The sequence below is a fragment of the Salmo salar genome, chromosome ssa09 (genome assembly GCF_905237065.1).
Source record: "Salmo salar chromosome ssa09, Ssal_v3.1, whole genome shotgun sequence".
Taxonomy (NCBI): domain Eukaryota; kingdom Metazoa; phylum Chordata; class Actinopteri; order Salmoniformes; family Salmonidae; genus Salmo; species Salmo salar.
In genome coordinates, this window is record NC_059450.1 from 23930018 (window position 1) to 23954772 (window position 24755).

Genomic DNA, 24755 nt, shown 5'->3' on the forward strand with positions numbered 1-24755 from the left:
TGGGCATGACGGTCAAATATATTTCCATCAATGAATCAAGAGCCTTTTTTGCCACAAAAATCTAAAATATCATACGTATGTATGTATGTATGTATGTATGTATGTATGTATGTTAGCTAAAAAAAAAAAGTGGCCAAAAGCCGGCAACTGTAGGTTAACGGAAACCCTGCTCTACACACAAGCACTCACAAACAATCATCATATATGCTGCTGCTACTCTGTTCTTATCATACAGTTCATTTGGAAAGTATTCAGACCACTTTACTTTTTCCATATTTTGTTACAGCCTTATTCTAAAATTGATTAAATAGTTGTTTTCACCCTCAATCTACACACACTAACCCATAATGTCAAAGCAAAGACATTTTTGCAAATGTAAAAAAATAAAATAATAATCAGACCCTTTACTCAGTACTTTGTTGAAGCACTTTTGGCAGCGATTACAGCCTCGTCTTGTTGCGTATGATGCTACAAGCTTGGCACACCTGTATTTGGGGAGTTTCTCCCATTTATTCTCTGCAGATCCTCAGGCTCTGTCAGGTTGGATGGGGAGCGTCTCTGCACAGATATTTTCAGGTCTCTCCAGAGATGTTCGATCAGGTTCAAGTCCAGGCTCTGGCTGGGCAACTCAAGGACATTGAGACTTGTCCCGTAGCCACTTCTGCGTTGTCTTGGCTGTGTGCTTTGGATCGTTGTCCTGTTGGAAGGTGAACCTTCGCTCCAGTCTGATAACCTGCTCCAGAGCACTCAGGACTTCATCAAGGATCTCTCTGTACTTTGCTCCATTCATCTTTCCCTTAATCCTGACTAGTCTCCCAGTCCCTGCCGCTGAAAGACATCCCCACAGCATGATGCTGGCCCCCATGCTTCACCGTAGGGATCGTGCCAGGTTTCCTCCAGATCTTAGGCTAGGCATTCAGGCCAATGAGTTCAATCTTGGTTTCATCAGACCATATAATCTTGTTTCTCATTGTCTGATAGTCCTTTCGGTGCCTTTTGGCAAACTCCAAACGGGCTGTCGTGTCTTTTTACCGAGGATTGGCTTCTGAATGGCCACTCTACTATAAGCCTTATTTGGTGGAGTGCTGCAGAGATGGTTGACCTTCTGGAAGGTTCTCCCATCTCCACAGAGGAGCTCTGTCAGTGACCATTGGGTTCTGGTCACCTTCCTGACAAAACCCCTTTTTTTTTTTTAAACCTTCATTTAACTAGGCAAGTCAGTTAAGAACAAATTGTTATTTACAATGATAGCTAAACCTGGACAATGCTGGGCCAGTTGTGCGCCGCCCTATGGGACTCCCAATCACAGCTGGATGTGATGCAGCCCTTCTCCGATTGCTCAGTTTGGCTTGGCGGCCAGCTCTAGGAAGAGTCTTGGTGGTTCCAAACTATTGCTGTTTAAGAATGATGGAGGCCACTGTTCTTGGGGAGCTTCAATCCTGTAGAATTATTTTCGTGCCCTTCCTTCAGATCTGTGGCATGACACAATCCTGTCTTGGAGCTTTATGGACAATTCCTTCAACCTCATGGCTTGGTTTTTGCTCTGACATGCACTGTCAACTGTGGGACCTTTATATAGACAGGTGTGTGCCTTTCCAAATCATGACCAATCAATTGAATTTACTACAGGTGGACTCCAAGTTGTAGAAACATCTCAAGGATGATCAATGGAAACAGGATGCACCTGAGCTCAATTTAGAGTCTCATAGCAAAGGGTCTGAATACTTATGTAAATAAGGTATTTCTGTTTTAGTTTTTAGAAATTGAAAATTTGTTAAAAATAAGGCTGTAACGTAACAAAGTGGAAAAAGTGAAGGGGTCTGAATACTTTCCAAATGCACTGTATATCCTGATGCCTCGTCACATTACCCCCATACATACAGTGTCTACCTCTATCACTCCAGTATCTTTGTAAACATGGCATTGGAACTGACCCTGTATATAGCTTACTTCCTCATGTTTATTTCTTGTGTGTTTTTGTTCTACCTTACGTTATTTGTAGTACTACATGGATATTTTTGGGGTTAGAGCTTGCTAGAAAGGCATTTCACTGTACTTGTGAACTTGAATGGTCCAAAGTCAGTCTGGGTAATCCCTGAGTTTATAGCACTCCACTGAACAAAGAGAGACTTTCCCTCCCTGCCTTGATATCTCTCAAACACACACACGTCCGTGTACTCCACACACACACACACACGTTACCCAGCCTGGGCAAACATCCTTGGAAGACCAAAGTGAAGCGTGTTCTCTTTTTAAAGTAGACATCTGTTGAAATCAAAAGAAATTGGATGTGTGGGAGGTAACCCTTCCATGCTGAAACTAGCTATTGATGATGGCGCTCTCCCTCTTTTTGTTGTAGTCTGATAGCTATAGTCTGTCATAGCCAAGCTTGTTTGCAAAACTGAACATTGGTTAAATTGTGTTACTTTAGTTCAATTATCCACTGGTTCATGGAAGTAGCCTAGTTAACTGTGTGTGTAGATGTCTGTTAAGTGTTGTGTTGCAGCTGTCTCACACACACACAGACAGACTAGAACAGTCTTCCATGCCTGCTTGCTGTTGACCTGTAGAGAATCTCCACCGTGGTCCAGCTTTCAGCGCCATCTTAAATAAAACGTCCCACTGCCACAGGGGTGAGATGCACCCCTCATGGCCAGCAGAGCAGCTGACATGCCTGACGAGGCTGACGTGTGCTCTTGATGAGAGCGCGAGAGCAAAACTAATACTTGGTCAAATGCATGTGGGAAGTTTATCCCTTAACACAGATGTGTACCTTGCTAAAATTCCCAGGGTCCTCTTTGGCTTGACTCCATAGAATGGAATCTAAGGGCCTTAGTGAACACGCATTCGGTGTGTGTTTGCGCTGGCCTGTTTTTCATTGGTAGTGTGTCCTCTGCAGTGACCTTTGTTGGGTAGTCATGCTCCTCATTCAAGGCCAAGCCAAGCTCTGTCTGGCAGACTGGCTCAACCTGTTCTACTGTGGAGGCAGTCTGCTACAGCTACACCACACAGCTACTTTCCCCTCACTCTTTCTCTTTCACTCTTGAGTCTTAATCACGCACTCCATTTCTTCTCTCATTGCTGTGATATGTTCCTCCTCTTGCTGCTCCACTTAGCCATTGCTCAGATTTCTTCTTTTGCTTTTAAACACTTCCAATTATGTGTAGCAACACGGGTCTCTAAAGGTGTGGTTGTATATGTTAGTAGTATGTTTCCGTTTATACCCCACCAACGTGATTGACATTCATTTTGACTGGTGTGTCATTCACAGCTCAAAGCCTGGCTTGTTTTATGTGGGAGAGGGCTCGACCCTTCACCTTTTGCTCTTATATTCCATTGTTGGCACGGAGACCCATGGCTGCGGGGATGTGTGGGCTGGGGGGTTGGGGAGATGACTCTCGGGGTAAAGGATAGTTGTCGCCCCCCCCGATTGGCACAATCTGTGGGCATTCATTCACACTTGTGCCCCTGCCTCTGGTTTGGCCTTGTTGTGCTTGGCCCGTGCACCCCACAGGCAGGCCGGCCCAGCCCAGAGGAAAAAGGAGTTGTCAGCTTTAAGGGCTTTGCGCTGGTGCAGCTGCTGCCTGCAGGATGGTTATATTTAACCCTCCGAGGGAAGGGGAGGCACTGCAAAGGCAGGAGCGTTTACACTTGCTACTTGTGCTCAGTGGGCCAGAGGGGGCCACAAAGCTTTTTATCCACACAGAAGCACCATCCGTGACGGGTGAGGGAGGCAGGAGGATCACACGTGGGAGGATTTGACCCTCTCGCTCGCTGGTGCAGGTCGTCCTAACTCTGGTCATTAGACTTATCCACAATACAATTCCACACAGTGGCCATCTTACTCCCACCGCCTCACTCTGTTGTGATTGCAGCAATTATCACTGGGCTGTTAGTGAATGGAGCCCCCTGTGGCTCTGCCTGGGTTACATAGAGCTCAGCTGAAGTTAGGCTACCCATGGGGGTGGGGGGGTTGTCGCCAGCGATCTTGGGACGTTCTGCAGAGCTCCACAGTTGGGGTGATAGAGAGGGGCTGCTCACGGGAGCAAGTGGACTGTGTGTGGCGTAGGTAGTGGCTCCCTGGGGGTAGAGTGTGTGATCAGCTCTTGTGCCTGGATGTTAATTAGGCTTGGCCTTGAACACTGACTAAGTAGCTACAATGGCTGGCTAATTCAGTATCTTGGGAGTTGAATAAAGATGGTGTGATCTTAGGCCTGACGTGGACCGTACCGGAGTAGGGAGAACTAGAAGGGAGTTGTGAGGTACACTGCGATTTCCTCAAGTTATCCTCCCCTGCGGTTTTATTAAGATGGATGGTCCCAAGAGTTTTACTTTAGTGTCACAGGGGACTTTTTGGGAATCTTAAACACGCACTCATAATTACACCCACACACACAAATCTACACACGTTTTCCTTGGGTTTTAAGATTGGCCTCTTAATGTTGTTTGCAGATGTTTGTTTTGTCCCTGTGGTAGTGGTGCTCGCTCTTTTGGACAGTCACGTGGACCACAGGAGCCTTGATCTCCGGGTTGTTCTGCTGTGCTGACAGTGAGCGCTCGGAAAGCAACCATTTCCACTGATCCACACAGCTTTTAATAGAACGTGATGAGTTTCTGTCACATGTGCAGGAGAGATACGATCATTGAGACTTAACTGTTGATGTTTCTTTGTTTTACTCATTTGAATATTTAAATGCAGTTGTGATGCTACCTGTCATGTATGTGGTCATCATTCTCAATGTCTGGCAGTTGTAAACCAGTCAACACTTCGTTGTTAGGTATTGTGTTTCAATCCCATTGTACAATCTGCAGGCAGCTAGTGAATGAACTGGATGTTGACAATACTGATGTTACAGTGATGCAGACACATTTTAACAGGGGAGCTCTGTGTGTGGTGTAGGGGTGAGTGATACAGTATGTGTGTGTTCCTGCCAGTTTTCAAGGTGCCTTTGGGCAGGAATGCAACAAACTTCTCTGGACTGCTCTAGTTTGTCTGTCAAATTAGATTTACTGCCTTTTCACCATCTGTAACTCTCTCTTCTCACTTTCTGTCTCGCTTTCTCTCTCTCACCCCACCATCACTGTAGTCTCTCTGGGTGATTGGTGCAGGGGAGAGTAGGAGTAATACAGTGCTGAAAGAAGATTGATGGAGAGCGTGGAGAGAGAGTGGCCAGCCTGGGTTTGATTAGCTTGTGTTGGGGCTGAAGTGTTGTAGGGATGAATGGGAGGGAAGAGGCTGCCTGGGTCACTGGCCCCACAGGGTTAAAGGTTGAGTGGCAGCAGCAGAGAAATGTGTGCGTGGGAGAAGGAGAGTATTTTAGTTTTGTGGAGTGAATGTTTGACTGTCAATAACCAGGTTTCCATCCAACCGTTTCATGTGGATGAATAACTTGACACATAAAGTCATGACAGGGCTGATGGAAACAGGAAATGATGGTGCAATTTCATAAATGTCGATAGACAATTTGTTAGTTTGACATGGGAACTTCTTCTTTCAGAAAAATTAATTGAGGTGATAACACCAATATTGATAGAATCACAGCAGGCTGTTGTAGGCCTACCACCACGACTAGGAAAAGCATTACGTTAATAGGCAGATTAAATAAGTTATGAACTTCACATGCTAGTTAAGTGCAGAGTGATCATGCAAATTGCCAATATGCTAAATATGGAGGGTAGGCTCTTTTTTTGAATGCTTGTGACATGATCAGTGCTTGGCTGCCAATTATCAAATAAAAGGATCTTGCTCTTTTCCATATATCATATAACACCCTGTGCACTTTATCAGCTAACTAGTTTGCTATTTATCAGAACAGTTGTTTTGTGACAAACCATCTGTGCAGTTGGAAATGCAATTAAACACATTTTCGTCATGGGAACTTGACTGCAAAAGTTGTAAAAAAATATTATAATTTTTTTTTTTAAATGTACGCTACGTCATCACGCACAGGCCATTTATCCGCAAAACAAGTCAGTTTGGTGGAAACACACCTGGTCGGAAAATGCGCATATTGTTTTTATGCAGATTTTAGAATATCTTTCTGAAAATCTGTCGCCAGTTGGATAGAAACCTATGTTTGTTTTGTTTGTTAGTGGCAATATCTTGATTTTTATCACATAATATTCTTGTATTTTATATGGCCCCACACCACTGAACCATTGTTTTGAGCTGTGTGTCACACCGGACTGTGTTGCTTGTTTCGGACCCAGCTTGGTTCATTCTATTTCATTGTGCATGATTGCCTGGCCAGCAGCATGCGTTAGAACAGCGGTCGGAGGCCAGGGGCCACATGTTACTAGTTTAGTTGGTTTTCATCAGCTCCCCTCTCACTGTAATGTTTATACTCTTTCTCTCCCTATTTCTCTCTCTCTCTCTCTCTCTCATACTTTTTATTACTCTTTCTCTCTCTCTCTCTGTACACCACCCTGCCCCCTTCCTCTGTTTTTGTTTAAATATTATCTATGTTCTTTTAATTCTCTTTGTTTCATTGTCATCCAAACTCATCCATTACCCTTCTTCCAGTCTAAATGCTTTAAAGCCAGACTGAGACTCAGTAAAGAACATGGCCGACCGGAAAGTCCCTCTGACTAATGGCACAGGCTGAGATCGAACAGTGCTGCAACGTCCCGAAGAAGGATCATGTTTCTTGCTCAATGGCCACGTTCAAGGGCATATTGACTGCGAGGCAAGGCAGACAAATTTGAAACCCCTTTCAACCTTCATGGATTGGAAGAGAATATGCAGATATCAAATCTGTTTCACAGCATATTTTCTGATTGGAGGATACACGACAGATTAATGTGGGATGTTTGGCGTGCCGGAGAGCTTACCAAATGGCAGTGATGTCATTCAGGTAATTTGGTTGGCCACCCACCGTGCCATGATGGTGTTTCTGGGTGAATCCACTTAAAGCTCCCGTTGATTGGATACTGATTGGAGAGACAGACAGGAAGACAGGAAGACAGGCAGACAGGCAGACAGACAGACAGACAGACAGACAGACAGACAGACAGACATGGTTACTGCTCTGCTCCATGACTTTGCCTCCCTCCTGTAAAGTTAATTTATATCATGAATCACCGGAGCCTTCTGGGCAGTCTGTATTTTTCATCATTACTTACCTTGTTCTCCACAGGATTTATTTTGGGTATTTTATAGTATTTACTTTGGTTCAGAACTATTTTTGAGTAGCTCTCTCTTGCTTTGTACATTTTGAGCTCTTGCAAAAGCGGAGGGTTTCCCTATCCCAATCACCATCAGAGGGTTTATCTTAGGGTAGGCTATTTTCAGTATTGACAAAAAATGCTTTGTTCACTGCTTAACTCTTGCTGTCTGCATAAAATGTCTACTTTGGGGGCAGTTTTGGACTTGGTCAATGCTGTTCGATCTAGCATTCCTTCTTACGACGACATAGGTTGACGACCACAGGTTGTTTCCTCAAGGATTTGGGTAGCATATTTGTTCCTCAACTGCTAAATCTCTTTGTGGTGATTTATTAGTGATGTTCACACCGGCAAACATGTTTGACTGTAAAGACTGTAATGTGTCGCTTCTCCTATGCTGCAGGGTCAGACTGTGTCGCTTCTGCCTGTGACCCGGTTAGAAGAGGTTCTGTACCTCTACCAGCCCATCCACATCCACACATACGGACCCCCCGTTCCTGAGCTGGAGCAGCTGGGGCGACTCGGGTAAGAACCCATCCTGTAACACACATACACACACGCACAGCTCTGCACAACTGGCAAAGTTAGCTGCTGCACAATAGAATCTGGAGATGCCAGTGGTTTGATAAATAACTATAAGCCTTGCTTATATTGTTCAGTGAACAGTAGTGTAATCAGCACCTCCAAAGGTTGACCAACTTGGCCTAGTTTGCACAGCATATCTGATGGGGGTACAGTAAGGCATTTAACAGGTAGGAGACTGGGAGTGAGGCTGCTCTGGAAGTCTTTCTTTTTCTCTGGAGTTGCCCTTGACTAGCTGTGAGAGGTGGGGGGAGGGCAAGGTTTAAAGGGGAACAGCCAACCAGTTCCCCTGCACCAGCCCTCTGCCCCTTCCCTCTCACTGCTTCTCCTGGACCTCGCTGTCTGTCAGCACACACAGGAAGTGCTTTCTCAACGGCGGGCCCCCTGGGCCAAACACTCGTCGACGTCATTGGCCCTCTCCTCTCATCACCCAACACAGCCCATCCATCAGACAGTGCCCAGCTGTCTGTCTCCACGGGGACAGGCTGGCACTAGTAAGCATTTCACTGTTAGACTACACCTGTTGTTGACGAAGCATGTGACAAAAACGATTTGATTTGACTAAGGCCCTACCACGTAAATTAAACAGGAGTTGTTCAATTTGATAAACTATTTGGTTAGTGTCAGTTGATCTCAAAAAGTATTTGTATAGTTAGACAACCTTAAATTAAAATATATGAAATGATACCTCTTTTATCAAAAACCTGAAAAAAAAACCTGACTGTCATTGTATTTATTTGGACAGTGAAGCTAAAACTTAATTTGTCTCTACTCCAGCATTTTGTATTTGAGATCAAATTTCTCATATGAGGCGACAAAATCTCACCTTTTTTATTTGATGGTACACTACCATTCAAAAGTTTGGGGTCACTTAGAAATGTCCTTGTTTTTGAAAGAAAAGCACTTAAAAAAAAAAAAATCTCCCTTTTTTAAAATAACATCAAATTGATCAGAAATACAGTGTAGACTTTGTTTATATTGTAAATGACTATTGTAGCTGGAAATGGCAGATTTTATTTTTTTATGGGATATCTACATAGGCATACAGGGGCTCATTATCAGCAACCATCACTCCTGTGTTCCAATGGCACGTTGTGTTAGCTAATCCAAGTTGATCATTAGAAAGCCCTTTTGCAATTATGTTAGCACAGCTGAAAACTGTTGTGCTGATTTTAAAGAAGCAATAAAACTGGCCTTCTTTAGACTAGTTGAGTATCTGGAGCATCAGCATTTGTGGGTTCGATTACAGGCTCAATGGCCAGAAACAAAGACCTTTCTTCTGAAACTCGTCAATCTATTCTTGTTCTGAGAAATGAAGGCTATTCCATGCGAGAAATTGCCAAGAAACTGAAGATCTCGTACAACGCTGTGTACTACTCCCTTCACAGAACAGCGCAAACTGGCTCTAACCAGAATAGAATGAGGAGTGGGAGGCCCCGATGCACAACTGAGCAAGAGGACAAGTACATTAGTGTCTAGTTTGAGAAACAGACACCTCACAAGTCCTCAACTGGCAGCTTCATTAAATAGTATCCGCAAAACACCAGTCTCAATGTCAACAGTGAAGAGCTGACTCCGGGATTCTGGCCTTAGAATGACCAACAATCTCAAATTTGGATTCATCAGACCAAAGGACAGATTTCTACCTGTCTAATGTCTATTGCTTGTGTGTCTTTGCCCAATCAAGTCTCTTCTTATTGGTGTCCTTTAGTAGTCGTTTCTTTGCACCAATTCCACCACGAAGGCCTGATTCACGCAGTCTCCTCTGAACAGTTGATTTTGAGATGTCTGTTACTAGAACTGTGTTAAGCATTTATTGGGGCTGCAATTTCTGAGGCTGGTAACTCTAATGAACGTATCCTCTGCAGCAGAGAGCTCTGGGTTTTCCTTTCCTGTGGCGGTCCTCATGAGAGCCAGTTTCATCATACCACTTGATGGTTTTTGCGACTGCACTTGAAGAAACTTTCAAAGTTCTTGAAATGTTCCGTATTGACTGACCTTCATGTCTTAAAGTAATGATTGACTGTCGTTTCTCTTTGCTTATTTGAGCTGTTCTTGACATAATATGGATTTGGTCTTTTACAAAATAGGGCTATCTTCTGTATACCACCCCTACCATGTCATAGCACAACTATTAACAATGCACACCTGTTAATTGAAATGCATTCCAGGTGACTACCTCATGAAGCTGGTTGAGAGAATGCCAAGAGTGTGCAAAGCTGTCAAGGTCAAGGCTATTTGAAGAATTTCAAATATAAAATATATTTTGATTTGTTCAACACTTTTTGGGGGGGATTTCTCCATGATTCCATATGTGTTACTTCATAGTTTTGATGTCTTCACTATTATTCAACAACATAAGAAGAACCCTTGTTTGAGTAGGTGTGTCCAAACTTTTGACTGGCACTGTGTATGTTTTAGAAATGAAAACACTGTGTCTAGTCCCCCCATTTCAAGGTGTCATATTTTTATCTACAAAATAGTGGATTCGGCTATTTCAGCCACACTCGTTGCTGACAGGTGTATAAAATTGAGAAAACAGCCATGCAATCTCCATAGACAGACATTGGCAGTAGAATGGCCTTTACTGAAGAGCTCGGTGACTTTCAACGTGGCACCGTCATGGGATGCCAACTTTCCAACAATTCTAATCGTTAAATTTGTGCCCTGCTAGAGATGCCCCGGTCAACTGTAACTGCTGTTATTGTGCTGTGGCAACGTCTAGGAGCAACAATGGCTCACCCGTGAAGTGGTAAGCCACACAACCTCACAGAACGGGACTGCCGTGTAAAGAAATTGTCTGTCCTCGTTTGCAACACTCACTACCACATTCCAAGCTGCCTCTGGAAGCAACGTCAGCACAAGAACTGTTCGTCAGGAGCTTCATGAAATGAGTTTCCATTGCCGAGGAGCTACACACAAGCCTCAGATCACCATGCGCAATGCCAAGCGTCGGCTGGAGTGGTGTAAGGCTCGCCATCATTGGACTCTGGAGCAGTGGAAACGTGTTCTATGGAGTGATTTAATCATGCTTCACCGTCTGGCATTCCGACCGACGAATCTGGGTTTGGTGCCTCAAGTTTTTCGCTCATCATTATTCATGATTATCTGTTATCATGGTAGTATCCACATTAATGTAGAAGTGTTCAGAAACATATTTTACTGTTATTTATACTGAAAAAAATATATAAACGCAACATGCAACAATTTCAATGGTTTTACTGAGTTACTGTTTATATAAGGAAATCAGTCAATTTAAGTAAATTCATTGGGCCCTAATCTATGGATTTCACATGACTGGGCAGGGGTGCAGCCATGGGTGGGCCTGGGAGGTCATAGGCCCATCCACTTGCGAGCCAGGCCCACGCACTGGGGAGCCTGGCCTTACCAATCAGAATGAGTTTTTCCCCTATAAAAGGGCTTTATTACATACAGAAATGTTCCTCAGTTTCATAAGCTGTCTGGGTGGCTGGTCTCAGACGATCCCACAGGTGAAGAAGCTGGATGTGGAGGTCCTGGGCTGGCGGGGTTACATGTGGCCTGCGGTTGTGAGGCTGGTTGTATAAACTGACGACAAAATCTCTAAAATGACATTGGAGGTGGCTTATAGTAGAGAAATGCACATTAAATTGTCTGGCAAATGCTGTGGTGAACATTCCTGCAGTCAGCATGCCAATTGCACGCTTCTTCAACTTCAGACGTGTTGAGGAAGCGTGTCACATTATTTACCATTACATTTTTATTGGGCACAACATAATCTGAAATGCAACCAAAACAATCTGTAAATCCAACACGTTTGTAGAGTCAGAAGCTTTATGTAGTCATTGCGTGCTAGGAATATGAGACCAAATACTAAACATCTGACTACTTGAATACACACATACTGAGTGTACAAAACCATTGACACCTTACTAATATTGAGTTGCACCTCACTTTGCCCTCAGAACTGTCTCAATTTGTCAGGGCATGGACTCTACAAGGTGTCAAGTGTTTTACAAGGATGCTGGCCCATGTTCACTCTAATGCTTCCCACAGTTGTCAAGTTGGCTGGATGTCCTTTGGGTGGTGGACCATTCTTGATAGACACGCGAAACTGTTGAGTGTGAGAAACCCAGCAGCGTTGCAGTTCTTGAAACCGGTGTGCCTGGCACCTACTACCATACCCTGTTCAAAGGCACTTAACTTTTTTGCATTTCCTATTCACCCTCTGAATGGCACTCACACAATCTGTCTCAATTAATTCAATTCAATTTAAGGGCTTTATTTGCATGAGAAACATATGCTGACATTGCCAAAGCAAGTGAAGTAGATAATAAAATAAATGAACAGTAAACATTACACACACATGTTCCAAAAGAATGAAGACATTTAAAATGTCATTGTCTATATACAGCGTTGTAACGTGGTGCAAATAGTTGAAGTACAAAAGGTAAAAGAAATTTACAGAAGTATAGGTTGTATTTACAATAGTGTTTGTTAGTCACTGGTTTCCCTTTACTTGTGGCAACAGGTCACAAATCTTGCTGCTGTGATGGCACACTGTGGTATTTCACCCAGTAGATATGGGAGTTTATCAAAATTGGGTTTGTTTTCCAGTTCTTTGGATCTGTGTAATCTGAGGGAAATATGTGTCTCTGGTATACATTTTAGCAGGAGGTTAGGAAGTGCAGCTCAGTTTCCACCTCATTTTGTGGGCAGTGTGCACATAGCCTTTCTCAATAGCAAGGCTATGTACATAGTCAAAACTTTCTTAAGTTTGGGTCAGGTATCCTGCCACTGTGTACTCTCTGTTTAGAGCCAAATAGCGTTCTGGTTTGCTCTGGTTTTTTGTTCATTCTTTCCAATGTGTCAAGTTTTTCTCTTTGTTTTGTTTGGCCTAATTGTGTTGCTTTCCTGGGGCTCTGTGGGGTCTGTTTGTGAACAGAGCCCCAGGACCAGGTTCATCTCTCTGTAGGTGATTGCTTTGTTATGGAAGGTTTGGGAAAATATTCCTTTTAGGTCGTTGTAGAATTTAACGTCTCTTTTCTGGATTTTGATAATTAGCGTGTATCTGCCTAATTCTGCTCTGCATGCATTATTTGGTGTTTTACGTTGTACACGGAGGATATTTTTGCGGAATTCTGCATGCAGAGTTTCAATTTGGTGTTTGCCCCATTTTGTGAATTCTTGGTTGGTGAGCGGACCCCAGACCTCACAACCATGAAGGGCGATGGGTTCTGTAATTGATTCAAGTATTTTTAGCCAGATCCTAATTGGTATGTCAAATTTTATGTTCCTTTTTATGGCATTCAAGGCCCTTGTCTCTCAGCTCATTCACAGCTTTGTGGAAGTTACCTGTGGCGCTGATGTTTAGGCCGAGGTATGTATAGTTTTTTTGTGTACTCTAGAGCAACGGTGTCTAGATGGAATTTGTATTTGTGGTTCTGGCAACTGGACCTTTTTTTTTGGAACATCATTATTTTGGTCTTAATGAGATTTACTGTCAGGGCCCAGGTCTGACAGAATCTGTGCAGAAGATCTAGGTGCTGCTATAGGCCCTCCTTGGTTGGGGACAGAAGCACCAGATCATCAGCAAACATTAGACATTTGACTTCAGATTCAAGTAGGGTGAGGCTGGGTGCTGCAGACTGTTCTAGTGCCCTCACCAATTTGTTGATATATATATATGTTGAAGAGGGTGGGACTTAAGCTACGGCCCTGTGGAATTATTATTTTTTTGTGCCAATTTGAACCTCTCACGTGTTGTTTGTGTACATGGATTTTATAGTACATTGTTTTCACTGAAGAAATGTACGAGTCTATTAATGATAATGCATGGGATTTTCCCCAGGGTAGCTGTTGACGCATATCCCATGGTAGTTATTCGGGTCAAATTTGTCTCCACTTTTGTTGAACGGGGCGATCAGTCCTTAGGTCCAAATATTGGGGAAGATGCCAGAGCTAAGGATGATGTTAGAGTTTAAGTATAGCCAATTTAAATTGGCCTTTTTGGGTTGGAGGGTTTGTATTCTGTCCTGTAGTTCATTCAATGTAATTGGAGAATCCAGTGGGTTCTGGTAGTCTTAAATAGTTGATTCTAAGATTTGTATTTGATCATGTATGTTTTGTTCTTTGTTATAGGCCTAAAAGATTGGACAAGTGGTTGACCCATACATCTCCGTTTTAGATAACTCTGTGTTGTTTTCCAATTTTCCCAGAGGTGGTTAGTGTATGGCTTCTTCAATTACACTGAGCTGATTTCTGACGTGCTGTTATTTCTTTTACTGTAGTGTATTTCTGTATTGTTTTTGTGATTCATTTTAGTGAAGGCGTGGACTCAGCTTTTCTCGGTCTCTGTTTTTGGTTGGATAGGTTTCTCAATTTCTTTTTTAGGTTTTTGCATTCTTCATCAAACCATTTTCGATTTTTTTATTTCACCTTTATTTAACCAGGTAGGCCAGTTGAGAACACAGAGAACACAACACAGAGTTACACATGGGATAAACAAACGTACAGTCAATAACACAATAGAAAAATCTATATGCAATGTGTGCAAATGTAGTAAGATTAGGGAGGTAAGGCAATAAATAGGCCATAGTTAAGAAATAATTACAATTTAGCATTAATACTGGAGTGATAGATGTGCAGAAGATGATGTGCAAGTAGAGATACTGGGGTGCAAAGGAGCAAAAAAATTAATAACACTGGGGATGAGGTAGTTGGGTGGGCTATTTACAGGTGGGCTGTGTACAGGTGCAATGATCGGTAAGCTGCTCTGACAGCTGATGCTTAAAGTTTGTGAGGGAGATATGTCTCCAGCTTCAGTGATTTTTGCAATTCGTTCCAGTCATTGGCAGCAGAGAACTGTAAGGAGTTGGCTTTGGATGACCAGTGAAATATACCTGCTGGAGCGTGTGCTACGGGTGGGTGTTGCTATGGTGACCAGTGAGCTGAGATAAGGCAGGGCCTTACCTAGCAAAGACTTATAGATGACCTGGAGCCAGTGGGTTTGGCGATGAATATGAAGCAAGGGCCAGCCAAGGAGAGCATACAGGTCGCAGTGGTGGGTAGTATATGGGGCTTTGGTGACAAAATGGATTGCACTGTGATAGACTACATCCAATTTGCTGAGTGGAGTGTTGGAGGCTATTTTGTAAATGACATCGGCGAAGTCCAGGCTCGGTAGGATGGGTATGTTTAGAAGTCTAAGTGAAGGAGGCTTTGTTGCAAAATAGGAAGCCGATTCTAGATGTAATTTTTGATTGGAGATGCTTAATGTGAGTCTGGAAGCAGAGTTTACAGTCTAACCAGACACCTAGGTATTTGTTGTCCACATATTCTAAGTCAGAACCGTCCATTGTAGTGATGCTAGACGGGCGGGCGGGTGCGGGCAGCGATTGGTTGAAGAGCATGCATTTAGTTTTACTTGCATTTTAAGAGCAATTGGAGGCCATGGAAGGAGTGTTGTATGGCATTGAAGCTCGTCTGGAGGTTAGTCAACTTTTTGAGGCTAGTGGGACGCTAGCATCCCACCCACCGTGCAGCCAGTGAAAAATCAGAGCGCCAAATTCGAAAACAACAAAATGTCATAATTCAAATTTCTCAAACATACAACTATTTTACACCATTTTATAGATAAACATCTCCTTAATCCAACCACGTTGTCCGATTTTGAAAGAGGCTTTACGGCGAAAGCATAAAGTTAGATTATGTTAGGACAGTATATAGACAAAAAATTACACACAGCCATTTTCAATACAAGGACAAGTGTCACCAAAAGCAGAAAACCAGCTAAAATTATGCACTAACCTTTGACAATCTTCACCAGATGACACTCCTAGGACATTATGTTAGACAATACATGCATTTGTTCTATCAAGTTCATATTTATATCTAAAAACAGCCTTTTACATTGGCGCGTGACGTTCAGAAAATGTATTTCCCCCAAAACTGACGGTGAATCAGCACTACAATTTACAAAAATACTCATTATAAACGTTGATAAAATATTAAACTGTTATTCAAAGAATTATATATTAACATCTCCTGAATGCAACCGCATTGACAGATTTCAAAATAACTTCACTGGGAAAGCACACTTTGCAATAATCTGAGTACTGCGCTCAGAAAAATACATCAGGCAATTACATACCTGTCATTTTGGAGTCATCTAAATGCATAAATAGCATTAGAAATATTCACTTACCTTTTAATAATCTTCATCAGAAGGCACTTCCAGGAATCCCAGGTCCACAATAAATGTTGTTTTGTTCGATAAAGTTAATAATTTATGTCCAAATGACTCCATTGTTTGCGCGTTCAGTAAGCTACTCAAACGCGCAAGGAAAATGTCATGACGAAAAGTGAAAAAAAGTTCTGTTTACGTTCGTTCAAACGTTGTAAAGCATCAATCTTTAGGGCCTTTAGAACGTGAAAATTCAGTAATATTCCAACCGGACCATTCCAGTGTCTTGAAAAACGTTTTGGAACAGAGCTACCTCCTCACGTGAATGCACGCCAATGAACTGATGTCCTTCCCTCGGTCACCAACTTCCCAGCCTTCTTGTTCGGTCTCTGTTCATCATAGACGCCTCAAACAACTTTCTAAAGACTGTTGACATCTAGTGGAAGCCTTAGGAAGTGCAAAATGAACCCTAACTCACTGTGTGTTCAATTGGCAATGACTTGAAATAACTACAGGCACCAGATTTTCATTTCCTGGCTGTATTTTTCTCAGGTTTTTGCCTGCCATATGAGTTCTGTTATACTCACAGACACCATTCAAACAGTTTTAGAAGCTTCAGAGTGTTTTCTATCCAAATCTACTAATAATATGCAAATATTTGACTCTGGGCCCGAGTATTAGGCCATTTACTTTGGGCATGCTTTTCATCCGAAATCGAAAATACTGCCCCCTATACCTTGACAGGTTAACACAGTGTCCAAAGAAGGGCCAGATGTAACAAGCTGCAACAGTGAGTGACTTATTTCTGGAAAGGTGGATTTTTAAAAGTAGGAGCTTGAACTGTTTAGGCACAGACCTGGATAGCATGACATAACTCTGCAGGCTGTCTCTGCAGTAGATTGCAACTCCACCCCCTTTTGCAGTTCTATCTTGGTGGAAAATGTTGTGGTTGGGGATGGAAATGTCAGATTTTTCGGTTGCCTTCCTAAGCCAGGATTCAGACACGGCTAGGACATCAGGGTTGGCAGAGTATGCTAAAGCAGTGAATAAAACAAACTTAGGGAGGAGGCTTCTGATGTTAATATGCATGAAACCAAGGCTTTTACGGTTCAGAAGTCAACAAATGAGAGCTCCTGGGGAATTGGTGTAGAACTGGGGGCTACAGGGCCTGGGTTAACATCTACATCACCAGAGGAGGAGTAGGATAAGGGTACGGCTAAAGGCTATAAGAACTGGTCGTCTATTGCGTTGGGGACAGAGAATAAAAGAGCAGGACTGATGGCTCTACAGTGAAATAAAACAGTAAGAACTAGCCAAGACAGCAGTAGAGAGAAGGCATATTGACATTAGAGAGGCATAAAGCAATCACAGGTCAGGAGAGCTAAACACAACAACGGGTAAATGGCGATGAATGGGCAGAGCGGGTTAGTTAGGTACATACAGGACCTGAGGCTGGGGCCAACAGGTAAACAAAATGAGGTGTTATTGAAAAGAGCAGCAATAGGTGAGGCAGGGTGCCGTTCGGGCCGGGGCTAGTAGATGGTTCATTTGGCAACATCGTAACAGAATAGCCTGTTGACACCACATCGGGCGATCACGTCGGCAGTCCAGTCGTTATGGATCGGCGGGGCTCCGTGTCGACAATAAAGGGTCCAGGCCAATTGGCAAATGAGGTATTGTAGCCCTAGAATTAGCTGGTATATGGACCAAGCTCGAGGCTAGCTCAAGGCTAACTGGTGCTTGCTTCGGGACAGAGGCGTTAGCTAACAGTAGCCAGTTGTTTGCAGCTAGCTTGCTGCGACGATCCGGTGTAATGATCCAGAGCTGCAGGAATCTGGTGATGTGGTTTATGAGAAGCAGTCCGATAGGCGCTGGGTTGATATCACGCTGTGCAGATATCGCGCTGTGCAGACTGGAAGGTATTGTCCGAGCTAAGGCTGGCTGGTGACCGAGGAAAAAGGTGAAGACCGCTAGCCGTGGCTAACAAAGACTTGTAGCTAGTTAGCTGGCTAGCTCCTGATGGAGGTTCCAGTTATAAGGAATAAAAATGGCAGGTAGCCTACCATAGCCTACCATTGACCACATTTGGTGAGGCGGGTTGCAGGAAAGTATATTTAGTTCATAGATGGGTGAGATTAAGAGAGAGACGTGAAAAGAAACAGCTATTTACACGTGATAAGACAAACGCACGTGTCCGATTGCTACGCCGTCTTGGATACGTCATTGTTGTTCATTTTCTTTGGTTTTCTTTTTTGATTTGATAGGGAAACTGAGAGGTCAAATATACTGTTTAGGTTTTCTACTGCCAAGTTTACACCTTCACTATTTACAGTGGAATGGATGTCCAGGAAGTTCTCTAAAAGGGAATTAATTTGTTGTTGCCTTATTGTTTTTGGTAGATTTCCACACTACATTCCTTCCATCTATAGCATTTCTTGATGTTATTCAGTTCCTTTTGGCTTTGATGCCTCATGATTGAGTATTGCTTTGTTCCAAGTAGACTGATTTTGCTTTGATCTGATAGGGGTGTCAGTGGGCTGACTGAACGCTCTAAGAGACTCTGGGTTGTTGTTGTACTTGTGCTGGGGGTGGGGCTATATAGAGGTGGGAATGCTGTTGCCTCCAGGCAGATGTTTGTCCCCTTGTGTGTCGGGTTCTTGTCCAGTTCTGGCATTTAGGTTGCCACAGGCTAGTCCCTGGGCCTGGAAATGATTGAATTCTCCCTTCAGGATGGAGAAGCTGTCTTTATTAAAGTATGGGGATTCTAGTGGGGTGATGTAGGTAGCACACAGGATGACATTTTGAGATCATTTCCTTTTGAATTTCTAGCCAAATGTAAAATGGTCCTGTTTTGATTAATTTAATAGAGTGAGTTAGGTCTGTTCTATACCAAATTGCCTTCCCTGTTTCACACCTGGTAGTTTGGTGGATGGGACTGCCTGCTCTCTGTAACTTAGAGGGCAGCCAGTGAGTCCGTCTCCTCTATATAAGCTAGCTACCCCAGAAGTTGCTGTCAAACAAATGATGCTTTATTACCAACGCGGTATTGTAAACACATTGTTCGTGGCTGGTGTTTGCTTGTTTGCAGACTTTCTTGTACAGCTTTGACAGTGCTACTGTATCTTTTTTGACACGCAAAGACCCAAACGGCGTTCCATAGTATATCAGTCGTGAAGCTAATAGCAGTGACGCTATTACTGTGTAACTCCGGTAGGGCAACATCTGAAAAATAGCACACTTGGTCGTGTGTAGCGGTGCTTGACCAGTCTGTGAAAGCCAACATCACCCACAACAGAGAACGGATGATTGTCAAGGGCAATGAATTCCATTGTCTTGGCGTTAATGGATTTCGCCTTTGAGTTGTCTCACTGGAATGTTCTGACTCTTTCAAATGACTGCTCGACTTGTTGACTGCTCGAACCACACCACAGAAATTGTGGGCTAGGTTAGGAATGCTGTGTTGCAAGTGTAGCGCAAAATGTTACTTGCCGTCATTATGTCATGTACGCACATCAGCTATCACATCGGAGTTAAACTAGACATCAGGTCGATGTTGGCATTTTTAGCTAATATTTGCCGATTCCGATATGGTCAACGATATATCGTGAATCCCTATTTTATTTGAAATAAAAAATGCCCTATTGATTTTAGGTTCCTCAATCACGTTTCCCTAATGAACTCCTGAGCTACCTAATTAAAGTGAAACCTTCCTTAAAGGATTGCAGGAAGCTTTAGTAGAAGAACTGGGACTTCTTTCACACTACCGTTCAAAAGTTTGGAGTACTTAGAAATGTCTTTGTTTTTGAAAGAAAAAGCCATTTTTTTTTAATTTTTTTATTTATTTTTTGTCCATTTAAAATAACAACATCAAATTGATCAGAAATACAATGTAGACGTTGCTAATGTTGTATGACTATTCTAGCTGGAACCTAGAAGGCCAGCATCCCGGAGTTGCCTCTTCACTGTTGACGTTGAGACTGGTGTTATGCGGGTACTATTTAATGAAGCTGCCAGTTGAGGACTTGTGAGGCGTCTGTTTCTCAAACTAGACACTAATGTACTTGTCCTCTTGCTCCGTTGTGCACCGGGGCCTCCCACTCTTTCTATTCTGGTTAGAGCCAGTTTGTTCTGTGAAGGGAGTAGTACACAGCGTTGTACGAAATCTTCAGTTTCTTGGCAATTTCTCACGTGGAATAGCCTTCATTTCTCAGAACATGAATAGACTGACGAGTTTCAGAAGAAAGGTCTTTGTTTCTGGCCATTTTGAGCCTGTAATCGAACCCACAAATGCTGATGCTCCAGATACTCAACTATTCTAAAGAAGACCAGTTTTATTGCTTCTTTAAGCAGAACAGTTTTCAGCTGTGCTAACATAATTGCAAAAGGGCTTTCTAATGATCAATTAGCCTTTTAAAATGATCAACTTGGAGTAGCTAACACAACGTGCCATTGGAACAGAAGAGTGATGGTTGCTGATAATGGGCCCCTGTATGCCTGTGTAGATATCCCATTAAAAATCAGTCGTTTCCAGCAACAATAGTCATTTACAACATTAACAATGTCTACACTGTATTTCTGATCAATTTAATGTTATTTTAAAGGGACAAAACAGTGCTTTTCTTTCAAAAACAAGGACATTTCTAAGTGACCCCAAACTTGAACTGTAGTGTATATTATATATGCAGTGTAATGCTGAGGTTTTGGTTATTTTGGCCAGGCTGATCAATATGCAGATGAAACACACCGTTCAGAGGGGGAAGAGGGGGGGGTCTGGTGTCAGCAGTTCAGGGGTCCTGCAGGACCAGGGCTGGCGGAAGGGCTCTGCCACTGAGATGAGGCTCCTCTCAATGAGGAACTCCAGTCCCACTGGCGCAGGCAGCCATACAGCCCAGTTTGACAAATAAATCACAACTCCCATGATGTAGCGGGCTCTGTTAGCCTGAGCTGGAATGCTACTGACACTTCTGCATTGTTTGCAATTTTGTGATTCAGCTATGTTCAGAGTTTATGCACCTGTGCATGTATGTGTATATATATATATATATATATATGTATGTATGTATGTATGTATGTGTGTGTGTATATATATGGAAAGTCTGACAGACACACCACAAAAACTTGCATAGTTACACACACACTAGGCCGGATTTCTGGCAACAACAGATATGGTTGAAAGGCGTGTGGAGAACAGTGGGAGGTTATGGAGAGATTGGAACGGAGTTCTCCAGTGCAGCGTTAGGCCGGACTGGAGTATGTCTTTTGACCTACAGTATGAAGGGGATATGAATAGGGAAGGAGGGGCTGTTGGTGGGCTAGGGTGTTATCTTAAACAGGGCTGTTCCTCTTGGTCAGGGCCCATGGTGACAGCAGCACTGCTGCTAATTTGTCTTGGACAGGGGAATCTGGGGGGGACAGGAGAGTTGGGTGAACAGCCATGCCACACCCCCTGTGGCCTCTAGGGCCCGGCTCTGCACGGTATGTCCTACACCCACTGGAGGACTGAGTGGTGTCTTGGTTTTTATGCAAGGCACTCCCTCCCCCTCTCGCTCTGTGTGTGTGTGCTTGCATGTGTCCCTCTCTTTGCCCCCCAAAAACTGCAGGAGCGCTGCGCAGCTGCCTGGGAAAAAAGGGCCAGGCTTCTCGCTCTCTCTCGCTCTCCGTCTCTCTCTCGCTCTCCGTCTCTCTCTCGCTCTCCGTCTCTCTCTCGCTCTCCGTCTCGCTCTCCGTCTCTCTCTCGCTCTCCGTCTCTCTCTCGCTCTCCGTCTCTCTCTCGCTCTCCGTCTCTCTCTCGCTCTCCGTCTCTCTCTCGCTCTCCGTCTCTCTCTCGCTCTCCGTCTCTCTCTCGCTCTCCGTCTCTCTCTCGCTCTCCGTCTCTCTCTCGCTCTCCGTCTCTCTCTCGCTCTCCGTCTCTCTCTCGCTCTCCGTCTCTCTCTCGCTCTCCGTCTCTCTCTCGCTCTCCGTCTCTCTCTCGCTCTCCGTCTGTCTCTCGCTCTCCGTCTGTCTCGCTCTCCGTCTGTCTCGCTCTCCGTCTGTCTCGCTCTCCGTCTGTCTCGCTCTCCGTCTCTCTCTCGCTCTCCGTCTCTCTCTCGCTCTCCGTCTCTCTCTCGCTCTCCGTCTCTCTCTCGCTCTCCGTCTCTCTCTCGCTCTCCGTCTCTCTCTCGCTCTCCGTCTGTCTCGCTCTCTCTCGCTCTCCGTCTGTCTCGCTCTCTCTCGCTCTCCGTCTGTCTCGCTCTCTCTCGCTCTCCGTCTGTCTCGCTCTCTCTCGCTCTCCGTCTGTCTCGCTCTCCGTCTGTCTCGCTCTCTCTCGCTCTCCGTCTGTCTCGCTCTCTCTCGCTCTCCGTCTGTCTCGCTCTCCGTCTGTCTCGCTCTCCGTCTCTGTCTCGCTCTCCGTCTGTCTCGCTCTCCGTCTCTGTCTCGCTCTCCGTCTCTGTCTCGCTCTCCGTCTCTCTCGCTCTCCGTCTCTCTCTCGCTCTCCGTCTCTCTCTCGCTCTCTCGTCTCTCTCTCGCTCTCCGTCTGTCTCGCTCTCTCTCGCTCTCCGTCTGTCTCGCTCTCTCTCGCTCTCCGTCTGTCTCGCTCTGTCTCGCTCTCCGTCTCTCTCTCGCTCTCCGTCTCTCTCTCGCTCTCCGTCTCTCTCTCGCTCTCCGTCTCTCTCTCGCTCTCTCCGTCTGTCTCGCTCTCTCCGTCTGTCTCGCTCTCTCCGTCTGTCTCGCTCTCTCTTCTCGCTCTCGTCTGTCTCGCTCTCGTCGCTCTCGTCTGTCTCGCTCTCTCTCGCTCTCTCTCGCTCTCTCTCGCTCTCTCTCGCTCTCTCTCGCTCTCTCTCGCTCTCCGTCTGTCTCGCTCTCTCTCGCTCTCCGTCTGTCTCGCTCTCTCTCGCTCTCCGTCTGTCTCGCTCTCTCTCGCTCTCCGTCTGTCTCGCTCTCTCTCGCTCTCCGTCTGTCTCGCTCTCTCTCGCTCTCCGTCTGTCTCGCTCTCTCTCGCTCTCCGTCTGTCTCGCTCTCTCTCGCTCTCCGTCTGTCTCGCTCTCTCTCGCTCTCCGTCTGTCTCGCTCTCTCTCGCTCTCCGTCTGTCTCGCTCTCTCTCGCTCTCCGTCTGTCTCGCTCTCTCTCGCTCTCCGTCTGTCTCGCTCTCTCTCGCTCTCTCGTCTGTCTCGCTCTCTCTCGCTCTCCGTCTGTCTCGCTCTCTCTCGCTCTCCGTCTGTCTCGCTCTCTCTCGCTCTCCGTCTGTCTCGCTCTCTCTCGCTCTCCGTCTGTCTCGCTCTCTCTCGCTCTCCGTCTGTCTCGCTCTCTCTCGCTCTCCGTCTGTCTCGCTCTCTCTCGCTCTCCGTCTGTCTCGCTCTCTCTCGCTCTCTCCGTCTGTCTCGCTCTCTCTCGCTCTCCGTCTGTCTCGCTCTCCGTCTGTCTCGCTCTCTCCGTCTGTCTCGCTCTCTCCGTCTGTCTCGCTCTCTCTCGCTCTCTCCGTCTGTCTCGCTCTCTCTCGCTCTCTCCGTCTGTCTCGCTCTCGCTCTCTCCGTCTGTCTCGCTCTCTCTCGCTCTCTCCGTCTGTCTCGCTCTCTCCGTCTGTCTCGCTCTCTCCGTCTGTCTCGCTCTCCGTCTGTCTCGCTCTCTCCGTCTGTCTCGCTCTCTCCGTCTGTCTCGCTCTCTCCGTCTGTCTCGCTCTCCGTCTGTCTCGCTCTCCGTCTGTCTCTCGCTCTCCGTCTGTCTCTCGCTCTCCGTCTCTCTCTCGCTCTCCGTCTCTCTCTCGCTCTCCGTCTCTCTCTCGCTCTCCGTCTCTCTCTCGCTCTCCGTCTCTCTCTCGCTCTCCGTCTCTCTCTCGCTCTCCGTCTCTCTCTCGCTCTCCGTCTCTCTCTCGCTCTCCGTCTCTCTCTCGCTCTCCGTCTCTCTCTCGCTCTCCGTCTCTCTCTCGCTCTCCGTCTCTCTCTCGCTTCTCCGTCTCTCTCTCGCTCTCCGTCTCGCTCTCGCTCTCCGTCTCTCTCTCGCTCTCCGTCTCTCTCTCGCTCTCCGTCTCTCTCTCGCTCTCCGTCTCGCTCTCGCTCTCCGTCTCGCTCTCGCTCTCCGTCTCGCTCTCGCTCTCCGTCTGTCTCGCTCTCCGTCTCTCTCCCTCGCTCTCCGTCTCTCTCCCTCGCTCTCCGTCTCTCTCCCTCGCTCTCCGTCTGTCTCGCTCGCTCTCCGTCTGTCTCGCTCGCTCTCCGTCTGTCTCGCTCGCTCTCCGTCTGTCTCGCTCTCCGTCTGTCGCTCTCGCTCTCCGTCTGTCGCTCTCGCTCTCCGTCTGTCGCTCTCGCTCTCCGTCTCTCTCGCTCGCTCTCCGTCTGTCGCTCTCGCTCTCCGTCTGTCTCTCGCTCTCCGTCTGTCTCTCGCTCTCCGTCTGTCTCTCGCTCTCCGTCTGTCTCTCGCTCTCCGTCTGTCTCTCGCTCTCCGTCTGTCTCGCGCTCTCCGTCTGTCTCGCTCTCTCCGTCTGTCTCTCGCTCTCCGTCTGTCTCTCGCTCTCCGTCTGTCTCTCGCTCTCCGTCTCGCTCTCTCCGTCTGTCTCGCTCTCTCCGTCTGTCTCGCTCTCTCCGTCTGTCTCGCTCTCTCCGTCTGTCTCGCTCTCTCTCGCTCTCCGTCTGTCTCGCTCTCTCTCGCTCTCCGTCTGTCTCGCTCTCTCTCGCTCTCCGTCTGTCTCGCTCTCTCTCGCTCTCCGTCTGTCTCGCTCTCTCTCGCTCTCCGTCTGTCTCGCTCTCTCTCGCTCTCCGTCTGTCTCGCTCTCTCTCGCTCTCCGTCTGTCTCGCTCTCTCTCGCTCTCCGTCTGTCTCTCGCTCTCCGTCTGTCTCTCGCTCTCCGTCTGTCTCTCGCTCTCCGTCTCTCTCTC

At 45.7% G+C, this 24755-nt stretch overlaps 1 protein-coding gene across 1 annotated transcript in view; it reads left to right on the forward strand.

Moving 5' to 3' along the window:
* The window catches only part of mnat1 (MNAT1 component of CDK activating kinase), a 60586-nt gene that overhangs the window by 13486 nt on the left and 22345 nt on the right, over positions 1–24755 (forward strand). The window contains exon 7 of the mRNA XM_014210730.2: positions 7568–7689. Within this exon, the coding sequence (XP_014066205.1) occupies positions 7568–7689 (122 nt within the window). The remainder of the gene's footprint in view (positions 1–7567; positions 7690–24755) is intronic.